This window comes from Geospiza fortis, unplaced genomic scaffold (assembly GCF_000277835.1).
Source record: "Geospiza fortis unplaced genomic scaffold, GeoFor_1.0 scaffold112, whole genome shotgun sequence".
Lineage (NCBI taxonomy): Eukaryota > Metazoa > Chordata > Aves > Passeriformes > Thraupidae > Geospiza > Geospiza fortis.
The window spans coordinates 25,664,612-25,689,509 of NW_005054298.1; the positions used below are offsets into that span (position 1 = coordinate 25,664,612).

General features: G+C 42.2%; 1 protein-coding gene across 1 annotated transcript in view; it reads left to right on the forward strand.

Moving 5' to 3' along the window:
* The window catches only part of SATB2 (SATB homeobox 2), a 107,998-nt gene that overhangs the window by 46,009 nt on the left and 37,091 nt on the right, over positions 1–24,898 (forward strand). Inside the window, exons 5-6 of the mRNA XM_005415950.3 lie at positions 8,882–9,354; positions 20,308–20,520. Coding sequence (XP_005416007.1) covers positions 8,882–9,354; positions 20,308–20,520 — 686 coding nt within the window. The remainder of the gene's footprint in view (positions 1–8,881; positions 9,355–20,307; positions 20,521–24,898) is intronic.

The following is a 24,898-nucleotide window of genomic DNA, read 5'->3' on the forward strand; positions in this document are numbered from 1 at the left end:
ATATTTGAAGAAGAGCTTATATTAAAACCAGTTATAATGGAATGTGTACAGTGGTTGGGAAACAAAAGGCTTAACAGTTCTACTGTGGGCCTTTTGCCTTTAGGGCGTCTGTAATCACTTGAGGTGGTAATTAAGCTATTTAGTATGTGTTGTAATTTTGTTCGAAATATGCACCAGAAATTAATCTAAGATTGCTATGTGAAGCCTCTTTTCCCCCTTTTTATTTAGTTTTTACTTTTTTTTTTTTTTTTTTTTTTGAGGGATGCAAGACCTTATAGTACCTACGTGACAAGGCTTAATTATGTTTAAACCTGCCTCAATGAAGGATCAGAGATCCCCCTTTTTTACTAAAGAATACATACTAATAAATGACAACTATAGACCAATGGCTTATTCCAGTGGTTCTGAAGCTGCCTTTCTCCTGCCCAGTCCCATGGGGATGCTTCTGCCAGCCTGAGAAATGCTCATCTAGAAGCATTTCTCTAGAAACTGAACTTGCTGAAGCTGGGAGAAGGCATTTAATATTGTTGAAATGCAGAATTTTAAGAATTGCTTGAAAGGTTTGCATTGGTTTTAAATTTGATTAACAAATAGATACAGGAATAAAAACAACACTTTGTAAGTAACTATATACATGTGTATATATATATATGGGTATGTATGGAGAGTGGTATTTCAGAACTTAATCATGCAATTCAGGTAATTCTCAAGGGATCAAACTTGTACCAGTTACCTATTTGTGTCCCAGTGTTTAGGGTTCATAGCATTTAAAATATTTTTTAGCTCTCTTTCTCAATAGATATTTCACTTCAAAGTGTCATGCTTTCTGTTTTTATCAGAAGGACTATCACGGTATCACAATTATTTCACAACTGAAAATCTTAACTGGTGTGAATATTTTCTTTTTGCCTGATGACACAACTTAGCTCAGTGGGAGGAAGTTAGAAAGGCAGCAGGAAAAAAATAAATACATTGTGGACTTAAAATTAAAAAGACATACTTTTTTTGTGTGTTTATGAAGAACATGTCATCTTTGCTCCTGCCATCAGTGTCTGTCAAAATATAGCTTTCTGTGGATGTGAGTTTTGAGACTGTGGCTGTCTCAAAGTTTTTGTGGAATGATGAGGCTTTTCAGTTTAAAGGAGGAGGCCTCAATTATTTCTGTTTCAACAGATCAAGAATGTAAGAAAAAGCTTTTATAGCTTCCTTAAATTGAGACTCTGCTTTGGCTCCTCTTTGATTTTGCCAATATTACTGATTTGTTGTTTATGTGCTCTTTTATTCTTGAAAGTTTGTTTGCTTACTTCCAATAATGGATAGACTGAGCAATCTGTTTCTCTTTTAATCTGTTCCTAGAGGCCAATGTAGGTTCAGAGAGGTTAGAAACATGATTCAGAAAGGCTCCCAGCTTTCTTATTTCCAGGCTGAAGGAACTGAGGATTGCAGCGCAGTGATAATGCCAAGTGTGAGCCTAGGGAAAACTGTCATTATGTGCTTTGAGGAAGAGTTTTTAATTGTTCCTCTGAAGCAGATGTTGTGGAAGCCTCATGAAGAGACACACCAGATCTTTCCTGAACAGAGTTCCTGACTTTAAAAATACCCTTTTTACTGATACATGCATGGGTATTTACCTCTCTCTGTGTAAGTAGAGGGGTTTATATATAGTATGTATTTATATGCATATATCTTGACCTTTTGCAGTAATGTTAAGTTTTTTAAGGAACTACATTTCATGTCTTGTTTGGATATTAGTTGTGGCTCTGGCACCAAAGCATTTAGGGTCAGCTGTGGGGCTGTTGACATTACTGTAACTTCTTTGCTTACTTTTATACTCCTTATTGTGTATTAATTTCCCCAAAAACAGGACTTTTCTCACTTTCTTAAATAAAAATGAAGGAAAATAACATCAATCACAGCAAACTTGTCAGCATCTAGGTAACTACATGACCAGAAGATCATCTCTTGCCTCGGGGACATCCTCTTAGTGGCTTGCTGTGCTATTTTATGAGGAGAGTAGTTCATCAGTTGTCACTAATGATGAGGAAGAAGTGGCCTCTGTCTTTAAATATAAGTTAAAAGTGTCAAGATTCAGCAAGAATTATAGACCCCTTGACCGCTGTTTTCCCCACCCACATTAGCATTTTGTGTTTCAGCATTGTCTGTGATGTTAAGTGCCACTTTGGGGGTTTGTACATGTGTGTTGTTAAAAGCCAATTTAGCTACTGCTGTGTGTTCCAGGGGTGTATGACTTGTGCCCTCTTGGCTGTTCCTCTCTGTAAAGAGAATTAAAACACACCCTTTGGGTTTATTTATTTAATTAAGAGTAATTTTTATCTAAGGTAAATGCATATATGAATCTCAGCTTTGCAGAATGCCTTCCTTGGTTTGTGACTGTTTTAGGGCAGTGGCTCTCACTGCTCACAGTGCCTGTGCTGTGGCAGAGGATACATGAGATTTGCTGAGTGGCATCTCCTGTGTCTGTGTGTGGCTGGAGCTGCAGCCAGTGCTGCTGTAGGCAACATAGGCCACACAGTAAAGACTGAAAACCCTTCTGTGGAGAAGCTGTCCAGCCACTTGTCCCGTGTCTTGCTCAAATGATGTCACTGAACTTTTTTTTTTAAATGTCTCCTGTTCCAGTACTGTGCTTTTCTCAGTGAGGACCAGTTGTGTGCTGCAGCTGGGACATCTGTCCTTTTGAATTCTTAGTAAAGAATGGTTATCTCCATTTTCTAAAAGGAAAACATGTTTTTGTTTTAACCTTTGGAATCTCAGAATTAATTTTCTTTGATATTTAAAAAGATTATTTGTGTGCTGCCAAACAGTGACATGTTAGCTCAGAAGAAAAGTTATTTTCACAAAGTAAGCATTAGTGGAGATAAGTTTCAAACAGGAGGATAACTTGAAGCTTAGGTACAGGCATAAGCTGTATGTGAAAAGCTGCAAAGTGTCTCTCTGCTCCCATGGATTTCATAGAATATGTACCTCCAAAAGCAGAGTGGAATTCTGGTCACTTGAAATACCTGAAGAGTTTGTATCTCTGACTTAGTGATGTTTGTGTTCTGTCTCTCTCCCTTCACCAGCTCTGATGGTATGAATCAGGAATACACACATATGTATCTCCCAGAGGAATTGTACAATCACCTGGGTCATCTAGGAGGTTTGTACCTCTCACAAAAGATTTGATCTACTGTTACAATAGTTTGACAGGAAGGGAGATACTTTTATATCAAATGGTAGCATGAGTCCATCTAAACCAGTACTGCCTGTGTTTCTGTCGGAGTGTTCTAACTAATGATTCTGCTGCTTCTCCTTTTCCATTTCACCTGACCAGTATTCATGGGTTAGAGCAGGTGGTCACTAGAATACCTTCAGTATCATGGTTTTCTCTGCCAGATCGATCTGGCATGTCCTTTTGACAAACAATGTTAACATGGTTATGAAGAACTGAGTTCATACTTCTGTGTGCCTCTTGAACCTGTACACAAACCCAAAAACGTAAAAATAATATGATGATGCTTGTCTTCTGACAGGCATCTTTGGAAGCAGTGCAGTCCAGGGAAAGCCCATGTAACGAATATGACTTCCTATGCTTAAGCACTGGCAGAAGACATGTTAGCATCCCTGTGTCCCAAGGGATGACTTAGAGCTAGTCTTGAGAATAAGGGGTGAGAAGGTCAGCTGCATAAAGAGACTCAGCAATGTTAGTACACTTTGCTCAGTTTACCTCAGATTGGTGGTTAAAGGCTCACTTTTAATGATGATTCTAAATTAAAAAAATAGTGATTTGTGCTTTGGTGGGAACTGAATGGTTTGCAACTCAACAAAGAACAGACAATGGCCTTTCCTGTCTGTTTTCCATTAGGCTTGGATAAAGGCCTTTGCTACCCACAGCCAGCAGCCAAACAATTTCTGTATGTGCTCTATAGCTATTTTGAGGTTCTGTGCTGTCCTGCAGGAGTAGGGAGAAAGGTTATAAAAGTTACAGCTTCTTATCACGTCTGCTCTCTGGTCAGCCTACTTTTCCTCCAGTCCTGAGTGCAGGAACAAGTGGCCTAGGCAGAGGTCAGGCACTGAAGCCAGTGAATGACTATGGGTAAATACAAAGATTAGATGCTGACTGAAAATGAGACTCCTCAGATCAGCCCTTTGCACTGAAGTGGTTAAGTGGGCTGTGATTAAAAGAAATAAGTAATTATCCCAATTACAGATAAAAAGATATGGAATTACCACTTTAAAAGCACCTCCTGTGCTCTGGAGTGGTTCTGTTATTTACAAAGTGGTAGTTCATAATTATGCAGCAGAAGCAAGAGGGCACCCTCTGGATGTAGTGCAGCAGCCCTGTCTCTCCGAGGTGGAGCTGGTGCTGTGTTTTGTCCCCCAAGCATGGCTCCAAAGTTCAAGTCTTGCTCCAGTGAGCAGAATGGTGCTAAGCCAGGAGAAATTGTGGGAACCTTTCTGTCTCAAGCTTAGTGCAGGGTATACCAGAGTTCACAGAGCTCTCCCGGCTTGGCCGTGACCACTGCTAGAAATGGCTTTTATGATCACCAGGTTTTAAATAATAAATAAAACAAAGAAGCAAACTGAAGCACTGGAGAACAGCCCTGGGTGGTGACATCCTGTCACAATTGAAGCATGGCAATTCTGCCGGCTAGTAACTTATTACAAAACGTTTCTTTACCAGCTTCTTCTTACTCTGGGGCAAAGTGCCTGTGTGCCTGTGGGACTGAAAAGTTCCGGACATGCTGGGTCATGGACGCTGGCGGGTCCTCTGTGTCCCTGCTTGCAGTGCTGTGCTGGGAGACGTGTTACACTCTTGCTCTCCCTGCTGCATCCCTCATTGTGCACAGGAATTTGGTTTCCAGTGCTGTCAGTCAATTCAGTGCCACGCATAAGCCCTAAATGCCCCACGGGCTGTTTGTCAGAATGTTCCTATTAACAACTCAGTGCAAATAAAGTGTGAGGGGAAGGGAAGGTGGAGAAATAAATCTTATTTTAAATCTTCTGAGCTGGTTTTATTTTAAATGGAAAGTTGCATGCAGACCACCCCAAGCTATTGTGCTGTGGTCTGCGTCAGCTGCTTGACTGTGCAAGGAAGACTGGGCTAGAGGTTAAGAGCATCACACAGGGGAAGGGTGCACTGAATTCCTTTTGTGCTGGATCCAGGAAGTTTTAATTTAGTATGGAGTTGAAATACATTGACACACATGGTAATCGTTACAGGATGAGAACGGAATATTCAAATACAATAATTTGCTGCTCCCATTCTGGGGATTATGTTGGTTTCTGACTCTTGTAGAGGTAGTGACATGTTGTAGGGAGGTATAGAAAAAGGAAGGGCAGATGCTATTCTAGAGTGCTCTCAGGGCTAATTGCTGAACTTAGCACAGTACCTGTTGTCCAGACACAAGTCTCTGCCTACCTAGTGCTGGGCTTCAGAGTAGTGGATAGCTCTGCAATATGACAGTGCTGTTCTACTTGGTTTAAATGAGCTCTTCAAGCAAAGAACTGCAGAATTGTATACCAAGTGAGTGATGCAGAGAGAAAATGAAAACACTGCAATATCTTTTGCTGTGGTCACACCACAGATGGAGGTAGGTAACAGCCTCCTGAACCAGCTTTTATTTAACTACCACAGACATTGCTAGCAGAAGTAGTTTATGAGCAGTACTTGAATGTAGACAGTACATATCCATGGAACCCCTTCCTTCCCAGTAAGGTCCTGCTGCTCTCTCTTCACATATTTATATTCCAATCAGTACAGTTTTGTATTCCAATCAGTACAGGACTACAAGAGCTCTGAACGTATCCCCTGTAATTGGGTATGAGCATGGAAAACAGAGGATGCAAATGTAAAAGCCCTGTCTCAGGAAGATCTGAGCCTGAACGCTGGTGGCAGAGAAGCTTTGTGACTCCTGTATCCCTTCTTAGAGCGTTGCTGGCAAGCTGGCCTGTGTCTCAGGACAGTGCCACTCTCCATCTCCAGGGTGTCTCAGTCTTGCTCCTGTTCAGCCCTGCAGATTTGGTAACCAATCCATAGTTACCAAAGAACAACAGGGAATCAGATACAGGCAGTGTGTTAAAGAAGGAAAGAGTCTTGAGGAATTGAGTAATGCACATTTTTTCCATCCAGCGTAACTGCTAATGGTAACCTTTTATTACTGAAGTGGTCGAAGTGACTAGAATCTGGTTTGTTTATAGGAAGTACTTGCATGGCTGGGTAGTCTAACGTGATCAAAAAGGGAAACTGATAATAAGGGAAAAATATACCTATGGAAGCAAGTCAGGTGATGTTTCTGTGTAATCCAAATAGCTCTGCAGAGATTAACAGCCTGGCAGCGTTTTCATCTTAAACTTTATTTTTATAGGGGTTTATAACTTGGCATTGAAGTCAGGAGTGGGTGGAAACTTGGCAAATGTGGTTCAGCCCAGAAAGTGAATGTTATTTATATTTATTTCTCACCAAGTTTTCAAAAACACTTGGTTACTGTTTTTATGTTCTAACAAGTAATAATTTGTTGGTTTCAGTGACTTATTCTCTGTGTGCTCCTCAAACTACAAATAGTTCAGAACTTTTTCAGCTCTTCTGAAACTTCTAGCGGAAGGACTCTTATATTTTTAGTGTTGTCAGTGATGTAGCAGGATGCTCCAGTTATTTCATTACACTGAGCAACAGCTTTATGCTACTTACACCTGCCAAGTAGCTATTGTACCTTTGGACTAATTGCACTTGGCTAGCAACAGTGTGTATTTAATGGCATTACTCAGGTGCAGGCTTAGTGCAGAGAGGCTGAGGAGGCGATGGTATGGCCATGTTGGCACTGAATCATCTGTGTTGCAGAACGTGGTCTGAGGCTGTGACAAAGCAGCCCCTCCTCACTGCCCTGCCCACACCTCTGTATTGATGATGGGTCCATCCCTGGAATTAGCACTACTCTTATTGCATATTTCACATTGATTTCGTGTCTGTTTCTGAATATAGAGCTGGTATAGAACTCCTGGTATAGAGCTTTCTGTGCCTCATTTCAGGGAGGCCTTCTGACATCATGAAGAGCAGCTTTTGAATAGGGATTTTCAGTATTTTCAGCAAGATGAAATATTGCATTATGTATCTGAGAGCGTGTGAGTAACACCGCAAAATGGTCGTTTGCTGACAATAATATTTGTGTATCACACATTTTGCATTGCCTTTCATAGTTGAAATACAAGTAAACACTTACTTAGAAATTCAGTTGGGTTAAACATTAGGTTTTGTGAGAAAGTGGAATTCATAGCTTTCTTAGTAATGAATTTTTTGTTTAATTTTTAAAAGCAATTATTTAATAGAACACTAAAGATCTTACAGTATTTTCCTTTTAAAGAATGGGAAGAATGAGTTAAAATTTCTTACAAGGGAATTCTGGGTATTAATTCACCTAGTTGTAAAATTCAGTACTTGTGATGTTCCAGAGTGACAGTTCTAAAAATAGTAACTGTGTGTATGTATGTGTTCAGGGCGTGACCCTCTCTGCCTTAGATTAACTCTGGGAGGAGAAAAGAGCTGTCTTTCTATTTAGATGAAAAGAGAGCAAGTCATCAGTAAGCTGTCATTCTGAGTGTTAACTGTGTAAAGCTTTATATAGACTAGATTTTTAAAAAGAGTTCAAAACCTCGTACAGTTGTTAATCATTACACAAGTTATAACAGTATTATGACCTTTCTGAAATAAATCCTATCTTGTTACTTGCTGAGACCAATACAGGGATGAGGTAGTGGTTTTCTATGATGACATGTTTCTAAACACTTACATATCAATATAAAAATGCCTATTCAGTTGCATGTAGGGAGGCTTATGGAGTCTGTCCTACTGTAAAAGGACTTCTGATTGCTTAAAATTACCTAGGTAGGAATTATATTTATGCACTTGCTAAACTCCATTTCCTATTTCAAGTGGTACTTTTAGAGAAAATTTTATTTTGTGATGTGTGCGTTTAATTTTGCAGTTACCTGAAATGATACTGCGATGTTGTTGATATAAGATACTTGACAGGGACAATGCACATCAGTATATAAAACTAGAGTATATGCGTTTAGTGTGTACTGTTTAATTTTTTTGTAATGTGATGTCACTTAGAGATCACTGTTGTGTTACACAAAGTTTTTTTGAAGAGAGTGAAGGCACTTTATTCCAAGTGGGCATTTTGCAAAGTGCTTTAAAAGTTTCTGGAAAAACTCATGGCAACGAGGCTTTGGCTATAGGAGCCATAGCTTCAAACTTTTCTCATATGTGAATTTCACTGTTTTGTACTATGCTTTCACACAACCAACATGAGGCTGCTGTGGTGCACCTGGGTGAGCTGATGGTACCAGAATGGTTTATCCACACACAGTGCAAGGTAGAGTTTGTGTGGAAAAGATAATAGTTGCCAAGTTTGTAATGAGAAGCAGTGCCGTGAGCTGCACATGGAATGGCCTTGTTTCCATTTGGTTTGTGTGAATGGATACCAATTTGAGTTTTTTCCTTTACCTAGATTCCAGAGATTCTGAAAGACTGACCACTTTTAAAGGTTAATCAATTTGCTGTGACAGATTCAAATGTTAGTAACAGAATAAATTGAAGTGTCCAAGCTTTTTTCTTTTAGGAAAGGAGGCTGGGGAGGATACCTGCTGTTGGTTTATAGGGAGTCTTCATGGGCTGTGGATGAAGCCTGGGAAGTCCGAAAGAATGTTAATTATTCTTGTTGCTTTTACTTTGTGTTTCTTTTGCTTATGTTTCTATGATACTTCTATGCAATTGTAGACTTGCAAAGTAAAGCAGGTGCTGTTGTGTGCAGTCACCTGCAATATAATCCTTGCCCTAAGTGCAAGCTGAAATGACAACAAGATAATTTTTCTCTTTTAACAGTGGAAAGAGTGGAAAGAGAAAACCTTTCAGACTATTGTGTTCTTGGTCAACGTCCCATGCACTTACCAAATATCAACCAGCTGGCAACTTTGGGAAAGTCTAATGAACAGTCTCCTCATGGCCAAATTCACCACAGTACTCCAATCCGAAACCAAGTGCCAACAATGCAAACCATGATAAACCCTGGGCTCCTGTCTCCTCAGCTCAGTCCACAGCTGGTGAGGCAGCAGATAGCCATGGCCCATCTGATAAACCAGCAGATTGCTGTCAGCCGACTCTTGGCTCACCAGCATCCACAGGCTATCAACCAGCAGTTCTTGAATCATCCACCCATCCCTAGAGCTGTCAAGCCAGAGCCATCAAATTCATCGGTGGAAGTCTCTCCAGATATTTACCAGCAAGTCAGAGATGAGCTGAAGAGAGCCAGTGTGTCTCAAGCTGTCTTTGCAAGAGTAGCATTCAACCGCACACAGGTACCAATTTCTATTCTATAACCAAGAAGGGGCAAAGCTGTGGCTCTTGTGGGGCTATGTGGTTGTTGCAGGTCAGGGCAGGGGGCATACCAGAGAAACAGGTCAAACCACTCTCAGTCTTTTCTGCAGTCTCTCTGTCAGTTTTGAACAAGGCTGTTTCTTCCTGGAACAGCTGTTTGTTTGCATTTGACCACTCCTGCGCCATTACTTGAGCTTTGTTCTCTAGCAGTCATTCTGCTCATGGGAGTTCTTCCCCGAGCTCCTCTCTGTGGTTATAAACTTCCACATTTGCCCCTGCCTGGTTGCCAGGAAGAGGTAATGAGAGACTGAGAGTCAGAGGTGTTTTTGGGATTCCTTCTGATGCTTCCTCAATTCCTTCCTGTGGTACAACTGATGCCACAACTAGTGCTCCTGCAGGAAATGTGTTAGGCAAGTGTGCTGGGAAATGTGTCTGCCTTTTGTAGCAAATTGTGTTTGCTTTCATACATCTGACACAGGTTTTCTCACTCACCTAGTGAAATGCAGATGTTGAAATGATTGCATGATAGTATCAGCTTAAGCCTGGCACATGGAGTACCCAGGGTGAATGTGTGCTCAGAAAGACAGGCCATTTACATTTATCCTACAGGATACAACATGTGATCTCTCAATTGTGATACTCTGTAGAAAGGCTTAAGAAATGGAAAGTGGCTTAATATTCAATATTGGTACGAATGCCTTTTGCATAGCTGGAGTTGTTATTTGAGGTAAGATTCACCAGCAAGAGAAGAAAAGGGCGAGTATATATCTCTAGGAGGTCTGTCCCTTGCCCCATACAGTGCCTTCGTCTGTTCTCCTAGATTAATGATTTTCTTTGGCACTGCCATTTTGGAAATGCTATGTTATGAGGGAACTAATTAAAGTATGGAGCACATTTTATTACTTCCCTTCTTCCATTAAATTCATAAGATGGCTGCGCTCAGAAAAAAGCACTTGAGTTCTGGGGTTAGCCTTGAGGATATCAAATGAAAACTACATACGAATGCATGAGTATTTCCTCTTTAAAATGCTGCTTTTAATTTGGAAAAGCTTTTCATCCCTCTGGGATCATAACCTGTTGTATATAAAGCCCGGTATAATCAAGGTGGATGGTATTGACAGAATGACATATTCTGAACTGGAGTGAGAGGTCGGCAATAACGTTGCCCGTGAGGGTTTTGTCACTGTCAAGGAACATGAAGCTCTCCTTCAGTCACACTGGGAGACCTGGGCTGGTAATGCCCAAGTCTGCTATTAAATCAAAGGCTCATTCCCCAACGAGAAAGATATTACCTGCTTCTTAGCCCTCCATCATAAGTAAATTGATGTACATCCTGATTCCAGAACAGGCAAGTCTTACAGCATCCATAGAAGATTTGCACATCTCATGAGTGTTTTGTTAGTCAACAGTGCCCTAATACAGAAGACCAGTGGTTTTACATACAGTGCATCATGTCCCCAGGAGCCATCCCTGTAGCAAAAGAGTGTAGATACACACTTGAGTTTCCATGTCCTCAGCTGTTAATTCCAACTCAAATCAAGCTCCCCTCACATGAAGAACTGTTCAGGGTATTAAGAAGAGAGGCTCAGGCAGTCAGTATTGCACTGCATAATAGAAGGTGTGGGATATTCCCACACGTCCATGGTGGAGAAGCAAACTCTGTAAAAAGCACTTGGAGTAAGTCTACTCTCACCTCCTTGCATCCCCCATGCAAGAGGTACGGAGAGGTGTGTGTTTCTCTCTGGAAAGGTTTGGGTTTGTTGCATTTTACAGAAGTGGCAGCATTGGAAACTTGGAGGTCTGTTGTTTCTCCTGATGGTACCAAATAATACATGCTGTGTGCCAGCCAGCTAATAATGGCATTAATCACTGCATTATGGGCCACTGCTTAATCTTTCTTCATGGTAGCTCTGTGGTGCACATTAGCCTATAATTAAGTATAGCTTCATGAAATATGTACTGTGAGGCTTGTTTAATAGATAAACTATCCTCTAATTTATTTTAAAGTCCAATGACCTATATACTCAATGCTGAAAAGCCCCTTCTTACTAACATTATTTCTCCCCGGAGACCTTCCATCTGAGCAAATCTGTTAAATGAAGTAGAGGAAGCTTTGATCCAAACTAGGCTAAATCCATTGGAACAAGTGGCTGACACTTGTGTGTGTGTGTGGGAGGCAGAACATGAGGAGGGTCAGAAGATGGAGAGATGAAATTGTATGGTTTGTGAAACATCCAAATCTTCTTCTTGAAGTTGGAAATACATAACTGAAGACAGCAATATTTGCTTATACCTGTGGCCATGTTGTCTGCACACATGAAAACAAGCACTTCAGGCTGTGTGACAAGTTCTGTACATTTCCTACATACACAGACTGTAGAGGGTGAGGAGGTTTTAGTGCACAGAGGGAGGTGATGTCTCTCCTTGGTCTCAAACAGTGCCGTGAAGTCAAAGGCTGTCAGTACAGTGCAGTACTGGTCCAGTACAGGCTGGAGTTCTCAAAAATGCCTGGCTGGCTGAAGCCTGCATTGTCTTAACATCAGGATAACTTCTAGGAGATGGGTGGCCCCTGAAAGCATGCATTGGCAGGTGGAGATACACTGAAATGGGAGGCAGGACAAGGGGCCTGATGGCCAAGGTTATGAGCTCCTTTGTGGAGGAGAATACACACATGGAGTTTGGCCCATCTTCGGGGCAGAGTCCTTGTACCATCCTGCAGTTTATTGTCTCCTAATATAACATTCAGATTGCAACCAAAAGGTTGTAATAACCAGAACTTGCTTATTGCAGGTTGTAATGTTTTGATAAATTGGTAGGTGATGTTAGTTACAGGACTATTTTAAAGGAAATGCATGAAAATACACCTTGTGCTTTGCTGGAAAGCTTTTCAGCATATCTGGAGGGGCTGAAGTGATCCCACTCTTCAAAATACAAACTGGAAAATAGGTAATTTGAGTCCTGTTCTACATAAAGAAAATTAACATATTATTCTTGTCCTCGTTTGCTCAGCATTCCTCTTTGCTACAGGCTCTTGGAGCTGTAGTCAGGACAGTTTATTGGGCTCTTCATAAAGAGTCCAGACAATTTAAATCACTTGATCAGTGAACTGCTGCTCTCCTTGGGAGTGCCCAGTGAACTGCAAAGCCTACAGACTGGAGGAGTGTTTCATTTTGTATCTTTCTCTTTTTTCAAGCATCTTTTTTTTGCCAATGTTGTGATACAATAGCCAAAACTAGTAAAATGTTTGGGCGAGTGGCCAGTGCTTGTTTAACTGAACAGCCTCTGAAACTGGAAATATTCTTGAATCTGAGCTTTTTAAATCAAGTTGTTTTGGGGCCAGATACAAAGAGATCTGGATAAAACCACCATCATGTCCAGGCTGCTTGTAACTTTCTTCTCAAAGAGCACTGCTCCCTCCTTCCTGCCCTGAGTAGCTCCATGTGGGAGTGTTGGCTTCCCAGCCTGCAGATGGGAAAGCAGCACACACCCAGCTCAGCTCCTGCCTGGGTAGCTGGTGCCAACCACTTTCTTTGGATTAAAGGAAGTAACAGCCTGAGGAGGAGGAAACTCCACCAGCTTCAGATGTAGCGAAGTTTATGATGAAATCAGCTGCACTGATCCTCCATGGTCTAAGGATTTGGTCACACCTTGGCTGCAGGTGTGCTTTGAGGAATAGGGGAACACAGGATTGATGCTGGGTGTTGCACCAACTTCTGGTGAAACTGCAGACAAGTCTAGGGTCCCACAATGAGGAAGAGGGAAATAGCTCTTATAGGTGCTATAAACCTTCTTATAGGTGCTCCAAACCCTCTTATAGATGATCAGTGACACCTTTGTTGGCATACGAAGGTGTCACTGGTCACCTAAAAGATGGTTTGGAGCCTCTGACAGCAGGAGTGTGGTTGCTAAGGAAGTGAGGCTGTGGGTTGTGACTCCTTGTTTTAATTCTGCTTTCTTTGGCAAAATTCCCGCAAACAGGAGTGGGTTCAGAAAAGAGTCCTCTACAAGGCATTAAGACCAGAAATATGGTTTGTTGAAATAACTGACTCTTCCACCTCTATTTGCTTGTGAGCCAAATCCTGGACAGAATTCCTTTTGCAAATAATTTTCCCTTTAACTCAAATGAGAGGAACACAAGGAGCTTTAATTCTCTGCCTGGTATCTAGTGAGACAGTCATGCTGCATTCATTGCTATGGTGTCTGCCCCATTGTGCACAGACTTTCAATTAGCCAGGCTTCTGGTTTGGGTTTTTGGGGGAGTTTTTGTTGGTTTTTACCCTGATAGAAAACTCCCTCTTATAGCATGAAACTCTTTCATGCTGCCTGCCTGTTTTATTCTTGGGTGTAATGTGGCACAAGCAGTGTTCTGTTGTACTCATAGGAAGGAAGGCAGTCTGTAAGGGAAGTGCTTGCCTTAATAAATTGCAGATTTTTAGTACATGGGATATTTGTTCCAACAGTGGGTTTTGCACTGCCCAAAATTTCAGTTTCAATTAACTTAATTGTATTCAATAGGCTGAATGAAAAGATCTTAAGTAGCATGTGAGTCAGGCTTTCAGAATGAGTGCTTGTAGGAGGTGGCTGCTGCCTGCTCAGCTGATGCACAGGAGTCCTGAGCCTTGGAAGCAAAGGCACAGATCTGCAGTGTGCACAAGCTGTGTGTCTTTGCTCATTTCCCAGCATATTTCAGGATAAAGGTCTGACATGCATGTCATATAAATGGTGGCACTTTGTGGCTGCAGGTGATCGGTCTTTCTCTGCCTCCTTTTCCTCATGCATCGACATTCAGATCCACATGCACACCCTGTCTTCCCTCATAAAAGCAGATACCATAATAAAAAAGAGGCTTTATTAAACTAATGCAATAAAGCAGTTTTCTTTGAGGATTTAAACACTTCATTTTTAATAATAAAAATCAAATTGTCATTGTTGCACCCTGTATAAGTTTTATTCAAATCAGCCTTTAAATGCTTTGTGCCTAAGCAGCTCTCTCCTGAGATGTATGCTTTTTAGCATTAGTTAAATGAGTTTAAGAACAAGGCTCATACTCTGGCTGTAGGCACTGAATCTGAAGATCAGAAGATTTCTTCTAAATGAAGGATTGATGTGATGTGTACGCTGAAGTGTTGGTCTCCCATTCAGGGAGAGTTAGTCTCAGAGTCCTTCAAGTTCTGAGGTTTTAAAACTGATACAAATGTAGCACCACGCATTTTGACTATTGAGAAAGAAGAGCTGGTCAGGGAACAGGATACAAAAACACTTTTTCCTGATGGAAATGGTGACAGAATGGATACGAAGGTGCTTGGTTTTGCTAACCACTCGAAATTTTCCACTGATTATCTAAAGCAATTTTGTTCAGCAAAATTGGACTGGACACGTTGCCAGGATAAGCATTTCTGATAGACTTCCAGCACTTCTGCTTCATATTCTTGCTGGAATTAGGAAGAGATGCAAGGGAATGGGAACAAAGCAGTGAGCATTTGAAAAGGAGCTTGAGTCCCAAGAAACCTACAGGTACTTCATATAGAGGTTCTTGGTGAGTGCTCTATACTTGGAGGCAAAGAGAAGGATTTCAGAATTGTTTAATGTATCTTGCTCAGCCCAGAATACCATCCTGAAGGTGAGACCTGGAGTAAATGCAGAGAGGCAGAGAGATGTCACGGTAAAATCCTGCCTTGACGTGAGAGAAACACAGTGGGTGGAAATGCTTTGTTCCTTGAAGGGTTGGGAGAAGCCAGTGCTTCTGCTGCAGAGCTCCTGCACTGACCTGCTGTCTCCAGCTTGCAACTGCAAGTAGCAGACAGCTGTAAATATAAACAGTCATTTTAGCCTGGCAAAATCAAGTTTGTTTTTGTATGCTCAAGGTACAATTATGATGTAGTTTGATAGAAATGTGTAGCTAACCAGGGGTTCCCTGGGCGCTGGAAACAGGCCTTGTGTGCAGAGAGGGGACAGATTGAAATCACTGACCTCTAAGATCCAGATGTTGAAATAGAATAAATCTCTACACTTTCTCATCCTGCTGAGGGTCACATCTATCCCTGATGGAAAGCAGAACAGCTTTTCTATTGAGACTTGTCAGTGTAAGTGCAGGGCTTAAAGTACTTGGAACTTTAAGCACTGCAGAAGCAATATTTTTCTGGTATTTCAGCATTTTTTCTGTTGCTCTTGGCCATAGCTGAAGTATGGAGAGGCACAAATAGACTGAAAGTCTGAAAAAGTGTTTATGCTTTTTCAGTCTTACATATATATAATTTCCTTATACAGAACATATAAATTGAGGTTTAGCACATTAGTTGGGTTTATTTAAATTTTTGCCTTGGCCAGTGTTTTGATTGTCCAAAGCCCGTTCTGAACCTCTTTAACATTAGTACCTGGTTTTGTAGTCAGATGGCTTAGGTCAGTAAGAGGGAGAGCATGACTTCCATCCAAGTCATCAAATGTGATGTGTGTGAGGCCCTGTCCAGTGCTTGGGAGTCTCCTGCTGCCCCATGGCCCTGGACATCGAGGACATGAGTGCCTGGGCTGCACTCCAGCAGCACGGCCTCACCCCCAGCCAGATTGCTTTTCAAAAGTTCCATTGCAAAATTGTCTTGCCTTTGGTCACTGGTAGTGCAGCCTGCTGTCCCACTGAGCTCTCACTGCCACCCTTTCCAGGCCTGAGCAGCAGCCCTTTGGGAAGAGAGCACAGAGGCTTTGCTCACCTTCTGTGTGCTTTGGTCAAGCCTGTGTATGTCTCAGAGGCTGGTCAGTTTGGTCCCCTGGGTGTTGGAGTCACATGGAATAACATTCGCATTACATGCACTGCATCTTCTCTCAGAAACTGCTGAAAAAAAGATCAGGTGCCAGTGAGGTTTGGGTTGTTTGTCCTGGAAATGCTGTAGTTAAAAAAAATAAAAGAAGTTCATAAATGGGGTTTCATAGAAAAGTGCAAACCCCTGTGACAGTGACTTTGCTGGCCTGAGGGGACTGTGTTTCAGCTAGTTTGAAAAAACACAGTCAAAATTACTCCTGCCTTAAATAGATTCAGTGACTTTTTTGTTTTGATTGGACATGTGCTTTTTTTCTCCACCACAGGTATTATTTTCTTAAAGTCAATTATGGATCCAGTGTGTAATTTTAAAAATAGCGCAAGTTCCAAGGGTAAACCAGGCTGTGCAGAGCCCTTGTCTTAGGGTGATCACACCCCTCGTTTGCAAGCACAGCCTGTGAGAACATTAAACTTCATCAGTTGCCTCTTCAGCAGCCGGTTTAAAAATGATGCAGAGGAGTGGAAAAGCAAAGATATTATCAAGCTACATGTCCTAAAATGTATCCTGGGAGCTGTGTTCTATGTAGAAGATCTGTTCAGCTATTTAAAGTTATACTGAGACTTTCTAGTCCCTGAAGATGATCTTTTAGGTTTGCAGAATTGGTTACTCTGCAAACTGCCAATTTTTTTATTTTTATTTTTTAATATGTAACTTGTAAGTAAGTCGGAATGAGCTAATTTAGCCAATGGAATTTTATAAGAAATCTGTGAATGCTGTGGGTTTCCCTCCCTCACCCCCTCCAGTAGAAACATAATTTGGAGAAATGAAAACAGTCTCTGGCTGGCTTTAGGGCTTTCTCAAAAATAGAAACAGTAGGGTTTGTCTGGCTGGGCCAGTTTCCTCACCACACACCTGGTGTATATCACTTTAAAAAATACATTATGCCTCATTAAATTACAATTAAATGAAATCATGATCATTTGTTTTTCTGGAAGGAAGATGTTTTGCATATTGAAAGCCTAATTTGTTGCAGGTGACAAAAAGGCTGAACAGATTATTTAATATCACTTTATTTTTTATAAGGTTGCTCACTGGTTAGTTTGCGTATACTTCAGTAGCTCAGAATTATATTATTGTCAACGCTATTGCTCTCAAGACACTTTATTTTATTATCCTTCCCTATCACTCAGCTATCTGCTGCTGCTGTTTACCGCTGTTGTTGTTTATCTTCAGTTGCAGGAGGACACGAGATTTGTCCCTCATGAGCCAGTTTTCTTATTAGCTCTCCTGCTGTTTACATGGTTCCTAAGTTGCCAAAGCACTTAGAGGAGCTGCAGAAAAACCCTCTTGGCAGCCAGATTTCCTACCTGTGGGCCTGGAGCAGGGCATGGGGAGCAGGGCTCACCCTTGCCAGCGGCTGCTGGGGAAGCAGCGAGTTCCCCCTGGAGCAGGTGCCTGCCTTAGGACGAGAAGCTCCCAGCCTCCTGATGGAACAGGCGTGCTGCAAAATACTGCTGTGTCCCTGTAGCAGCTCAGGCTGAGACCCTCGTGGGAGCAGGAGTGCGGGCACCAAATGTACAGCGTGAAAAGATGTTTGTGGTGATAAATCAGAGCCTGCAAGCAAGCACAAGGGTTGATATTTCAGGCACTGAGATACACTTAGTGCCATGAGCAAGCCACTTGTACCTGTGAGACTCTGATTTACATACAGAGTCAATGACTGCATGGAAAAGTAATTGCTGGCATGCTTTCACGTATGTTTCTGCTCTCCATTTTTGAAATTGGACCATAAATTTAGTGAGGTTAAAATGGGAGGGAGAAAAAAACTGTTTCAGAGTCAGCTCCAGTAGCTTTCAGGTCCCTTTCTTTCATACTAAACTCATTGATTTTTGAAGTTGAGTTTTTCTTTTAAAAAGAAATTTTACATACATTTCTTTTCAAAGACATAGCGAATTAGAAATTTAGAGAATCAATGGAACCAATACTTCCTTTATTTACTTCATTTAGAGAATTTTTCACTTACTTTAGGGGAAATTTTAGTAAAGACTTGCATCGGTCTTGGAATCATGCAGCTTGTGGCTTCAAGCTCCTGTATATACTATTTTGGTTAGCCTCCCCCAGCCTATGAGCCTTTCAACTTTGGAAAGCTTTTCAAAATGTCCTTATCTTCTCTGAGAGGTGGTAAACCCTGAAGAAGAAGCCAGGTATGAGCATGCAGTTGTGTTGAGGTCACACAAAATACCGGAGGACAGCCCAGCACTGCTTATTCCCAAAGAGCAGACATTTTTCACTGGCCAGCTTCTCTCTCACATCCCACTTCTGAGTGGTGCTAACCATGCTTTCATTCCCAGCTCCAGTCCTTCTGGTGCCCACACTGATCATTGCAGAAAAATGTAATTGGGAGTGTCTCAGCTTGATTATGTAGATGAGGAGCTGAAAAGATGGAGCCTACCTTCAGGATGTGTATGGAACTTGCTTAGAGCATTTGTGGTATAAACTCTGCTGAAGTAGAGGTTTCACATGTGTATTTTAGTATAGATGTTGAATAGCAGAAAAATGCAGGTAACAGGTATGTCATATGTTGGTCAGTTGATTTTGTCAGGAAGACTGGTAAATAAGGTCAATATATACTAAAAATGTTGGTGTTGGGTTAATTGGCCAACTGTAGTGACAGTGCTTTTAGCAAGACTTTTTGAAGGAGCTGTCTGATATGCAATAAAATAAATGAAAACTAAATACTACAGGGCTTTGGGGTATGTGGCTGCTTTCTAGTAACATTTTGCTGACAAGAAAGGAGTAAGCCTTGCCTGTCCTTGGACCCTTGCCTGGGTCCTGGCTGTGAAGTAACTGCAAACCACTTGTGTCAGCAGCCACAGCGGGGCCGTGTCGGGGCCTGCAGGGTCCCTGTGCTGCTGCACTGCTCCTCTCCCAGAGCAGGCCAAGGTGAGCCCTCCAGCTCCCACTGGGATTTCACATTGGCTTCTGTGGCTGGCGTTTGTGGGAGCAGCACTGCAGCCTGCGGGTGACAGGAGGGAAGCAGGAACAGTGTCACATGGCTCAGGGAAGCAGATTGGCAGAATAGCCTTTTGGAATAATGAGCACATGGAATTGCATATTAACACTAAGATATCATTTTGATATGTTACCTTAAGATGTAAGTAGCCTTCATGGACAGAAATGCTCCCTCTCTGCTTCCTTGCACCTCAGTACAGGTATATTAAAACAGGTATAGTTTGGAAATTTGCTGTTCCTGCTATTTGGAATGAAGTCCCAGTTTGTGAAGTGTCGGGTATGAGGGGGTGCCTGGGGGAAGCTGGTGGCACATGCTGTGTCCTTGGTAGCTTCTGTGGGCCCTGATCCAGACTTGTGTGCTGTGCCTTTAACTTTTAGATAATCCGTGGAACTATTGTGAGTGCATACTCTTACACGTAAATTTAATCCCATCATTAGATTTAAGCCTCTTTTAATGACATTTTCATCTGTCCAATTCTTTTATTTTTTACTCTTTATATTTTAGAAATGCTGTGTAATGGCTTTTGTAAAAACTAGATTATTATGGTGTTCATTCACAGTTGCAATGTGAAGCCTGTGGTATTTTAAAATGAGGCATGAAAGAATGGGTTAAATCCCTAAGGCTAGATTCTAAGGTTTTATTATTGCTTCATTTTTCTCCTTCAGAAATGACTGTCCAAACTGAAATGAGCGGACTGTAACATCAAAACGCAGCCAAACATTTTTCTTTATAAACCTCCTGCACTGTTTAAATGTCGAAACTAAATTTACCAACCTTGGCAGATTTGTCAAAGATGAACAGGATTGCCAAGTGTTCCCAGCTTCAAGTAAAAAGAGAAAAAGAGAGAGAGAGATCTAACAGCTCCTAAAATATTTGCAGCAAGCACCTGGTGATAACTGCAATTCCTTCTAACCAGTGCACTTACCTTCCTATCCAGCGTCTCCATACTCAGAAGCTTATTACTGTGCCAGAATAGGACAGTCCCAAAATAAACCCCAGCCCCCAGAAGACAAACACTTTCCTACAAAATATCCCCTCAGGGAGAGCCCATGAGATTCTGATGTAGATTCTCAGTATTGCAACCCAGCTGGTTACACTAAACAAATTTTTAAAAACCAAAGAAACCCATCAACGCATGACTGGCTTTTTTTTTTTTTTTTTTAAACCAGGGTTTGTTGTCAGAGATCCTGCGTAAAGAAGAAGACCCTAGGACAGCTTCCCAGTCCCTCCTGGTAAACTTACGGGCAATGCAGAATTTCCTCAACTTGCCTGATGCGGAGCGGGATCGTATCTATCAGGATGAGAGAGAGAGGAGTATGAACCCAAACGTGAGCATGGTGTCTTCAGCTGCCAGCAGCCCAAGCTCCTCCAGAACACCCCAGGTAAGAGGCAATCCTTTGCTACCTGTTTGTTGTCCAGATAACTCCAGGAGTTTCTTTCCACCCTTGCCCTGTCTGTTGCTCCCCTTGCCCAGATGAGTTGTGGAAAATCGTTTGTAAGGTTTTGGAGTGGCTGTTAAGAGACATTTAGTGGATGTCAGCAAGACACTGTGATGATCATTCTATCTTTAATCAATGCTATAAGGCAAAAGAGTATGTAACATTAATGCCTGAAAAAGTGCACGTGAGCATACATACAGGCTATGTTTATATATATCCATTAAATGGCTATTATAGAATATGTTATGGAAAGACAGTGCATGTAGCTTTTTACCTGTGTCGATTACCTTCTTCAGATTACAGGGAATTTCTGGGCTTCTGGTTCATATATGTTGCCATAAAAGTGTCTAGTGAACAGAGGTCAATAGTGCATTAGATAGCTGTTGTTGGAGGATACTATGTTCCGTACTCTGCATAGGAAATCACAGTCCCTGCATTAGAGGTTTTTACAAGTAAATGTTTGAGGTACAGAAAGTGGAGATGGACAGCGTGCTGGGAAGGAAGATGATGCTTACAGCTCCCAAGCAGCTGTTATCTCATTCACTTAACTGCATGTGTTTATTAACGTGCTGTTGCCGCCCACTCTTCCCTGGGTAGGTTGTTCTTTGCACTGAGAGTGAGCATCCACAAGCTACACTGCAATAGTCACCCCCCTCCTTGTACCAGGCTGGTGCAGTCCCACACGTGTACTCTGCAAAGTGAGGGTGCATGGACAGGGCTGCTGATGAATTCCTGTCATGACATTTGCTTAATTTGAGTCTGAAGTTTATAACAGTGCAGACATGATGTGTCAGTTCTGGCACTTAACTGATCTTTCAATGGGCCCGTGTAACCCTTCTAATAATATCAATGATCACTTCTCATTGAACTCTCTAGTCACAGCTGCTAAAAGTAAGCAAGCAAGCACTGTTGGGGGAGTGAAGTTTTACATTCAAACTGACCATCCTTAAAGAAGGTGTGTTGATTTTGTAGAAACTGTTGAGGTTCAGTTTAACCCAGACATGTAGGTGCACTTCACTGAATATGTGATGTAAAGAACTGTTTTCACTGAAAGCAAGCTTATCCTGCCAACCCAAATTTGACACTGAATTTTCATTACATGGGAAAATTATTGTATCTTCCTTATCTTTTTAGTTAACTTTTGGTGAAAATAAATATGTATAGGGATTTTAATAGTGGCTACAGTATTTTACTACTTAAATAGTGTAGCCACTTTCTGCATTGGTATCGATTCATTAAAGAATTAGCTTACTCCTGCTTACATTTACTGCAATAGGTTTTGTACTAGAATCAAGCACCAAAAGAAAATTGAGAGTTTAGATGCAATCTGGTGAGAAAAAAAAATGGGATCTCTTGCCCCATTTTGTTCCTGTGTTGAAATATGCCATTTTCCCATGCTCTAGCCACAGCTAGAACACGATTTAAAATATTGGATTTTTTTGCCAGCCTTTGTAAGAGTTAAATGTTGCTAGAAAATTGTAGTCTGGAGGTATAAACCAGCATATATTTGCCTTATTTCAGCTCGAAGAATCCAATGAGGTTTCATGAGGTTTTTGATCAGCAAAAGCAGCACACAAAGGTTTGTGTACCCAGTGCTTGCCTTGTGCCCGCTGTGTAACATTTCCCCAGCCCTCAGAGGGCCAGCACCAGTCAGCACAGGTGCTGTTTTGACAACTTGGACACCTCTGCAAATGAGGCTCTTCCCAGCTCCCGGGCAGGCAGCACGGCTACTGCGCTTCCCCATATGCCTGCTCTGAGCTCTGACGAGACAAATGCCGTCCTCGCAGGCAACGGCAGCTCCCCAGGCAGCTCCACAACCTACCCTGCAGCTCTGGGGTGCTCTGGGGCAGCAGGGGTAGGAGCTGTACCAGCCTTGCAGGAACTGTGTCAGTGTGCCAGAAGAGGTGATGGAATGGCAATTGGAGACATGGTTTCCATAGATACCAATACCCTGCGGCAAGGCTTTTGGGATTGAGTGTGCTGGGTGGGAGAGGAATGGCAGATACCGGTGGAAGTGCTGGGGCTGTCATGCCAGGCAGGTGTAAGGACATGCAGAATAATCCAGCTCAGCTCTCCCTGACTCTGAGCCAGCCCCAGGCCACTCTTTTGTGATATCCCTGGCTCAGGACCTGCCTCAAGGTGAGAACGAGACATTGATCGAGAAAATGGGGTACAGTTGCTGTGGAGATGCTCTGAACTGTTGGGAGTTGTTATGTGCGCACAGAACCCCGGCAGTAAGGGGCTGGGTTGCAGTGCTCTGGCACTGTGGTTGCAAACACTTTTTCTTTTTTTCCCCACTGTTGGCAATAAGATGTTTCAATAGTGTCAAACTACTTCTTAATATCAAGACCAGCTTTGAATCTAGACTTCTAACATTAAATACTTTATTTTACTGACTTTTGGTTGGTATTTGCTCTTCCTATTTTGGTGATTATATAAAAAAGCAGCTTTCAAGGTGTGCAGGCCAGGCTTTTTTCTGATATGTGTCTGTGGACCTAGAAGTGTAGGAGACCCATGCAGGATGGAGTTATATTTTAAATCTTCGTTTTACATGCTAATTTTGTTCTTCTCAGGATCTCAGACATCTATAACAGCCTTTGAGGCCATGGTGACCTCAGCTGCTGTGCTAGCCAAAGGCTCCAGTGCCTGGGTAGACTTTTTTATACCCGACAAATCTCCATTAAATCACTCCTGACAGATTTGGACAGTCCTTTTCCTTTCCATGAACTCTTTGTTGTTTTCTTACATTTCGCACAATTGCCCTAACTCTCACCTATCTGTAAACACCGAATTTCAGAGCAGGGTGTCCTTCTGTTGCACTGTACCCAGCTCATGGCCTGTGGATGGCAGTGGTTTAGCCCTGGCCTCCTGGGCCATGGTGGCTGTGCTCTGCCCCAGCTGCTGTCCAGCTGTCTCTGCCTGCACACGGGGCTGGCCTCAGGGAACTAGGAAATCTTGCACCCTTTCTGTGCGTGTCCTGCCTGTGACACGCAGGGAACAAGCCCAGAGCAGTGCCTGCTGAGCCTGGAAAGGGAGAAGACACAGGTTAGTTAAGGCTGTATCTGGAAGTCATAAGGAAGAATGATTAGTCTAGTGTGTTGTCTTGACTGATTTTGGCTTCATTATTAATGTGGCCTCCATACAGAAGAGATGTCAGGAAGAAGAAGATTTGGAGGACAACAAAACAGAAGAAGTTCAGAAGGTTTGGTTTTGTCTAGTTAACCTTCCTATTAACAAATAAACATTTGAGCATGTCTGCCTAGTTAAAAATTAACATTAGATGTACTCTAGCAGACTTCCACTCTGACACAAAAAAAGGATCCATCTGAAAAGGTTCATAATTGGGCCAAATATGAGGGTCACAGGGATGTGTGGGTGGTTTGGGTCAGTTGGGAGCTGTAAGCTTTGCCATTTAGGTTGTGTGCTTTCCTAAGACCTCTGTCTCAAGACAAAACAGAGATTTTATGTCAGTAGCCCACATTTCCCTTAAAAGGTTAAGGGGTGCAGTGATCAGCCCTGGTATCTCTCTTCTTTGAGCCCAGGAAAGTAAATGAGATTGTCTCCAAGGGAGATACTCAGGGAGCATCACAGCGCCCTCACTCCCTCTCCTGCCAGTGCATTCGGGGGACCACCAGTCCAAGGGGCTTTAAAATGGACATCCTGTAGCAGTCTTCTGAGCTGTATTGACAGAAGCCTTGCAGGGGTAGTCCAGCCAAGGGAAAGCACTGGCAGCGTCCGTTATTGTCCTTCATTTGTCACAGAAGCTGATGGGAAATCATTCAATTAAAAGGAGTGCAGTGGAATACACAAAATCTCAATATGAGTTTAGGAGAATGAGGGCAGCACATCAAAGGCATGCCAAAGCCCAGCTTTATGAAATGATTTTTTTTTTCATTTCCACTGATTTCCTAGGTGAAATTAGGTGACTGTCTGGCTAGCATAATGATGATAAGGCTGGGAAACCATACATACTCAAGTGACATACATATAGTTTTAATAAAGGATGAGGGAGACTTGAGGGAGTGCATTAAATTGAGTAATAATTTATTATTTAGAGACCTCTACCCATTTACTCATTTTTTCTGGGAGAATTGGCTCTTCCTCCAAGGTGTAGGCCACTTCTAGAGAGAGGGGGAGAAGGTAGAGCCTGGTGGCTGTGCTGCAGTAGCTGCCTGGCAAAGCCAATGTCAGTGTGTGCCTGCAGCCCAGTGCCCCAGCTACCTATCCTGTTGTTGAGCTGTTCAATAAACATGCTGGGAGAGGGAGAGGGGGAGGCTTGACAGGGCCTTGCATGTCCTATAGGAATGCACTGCAATTATTT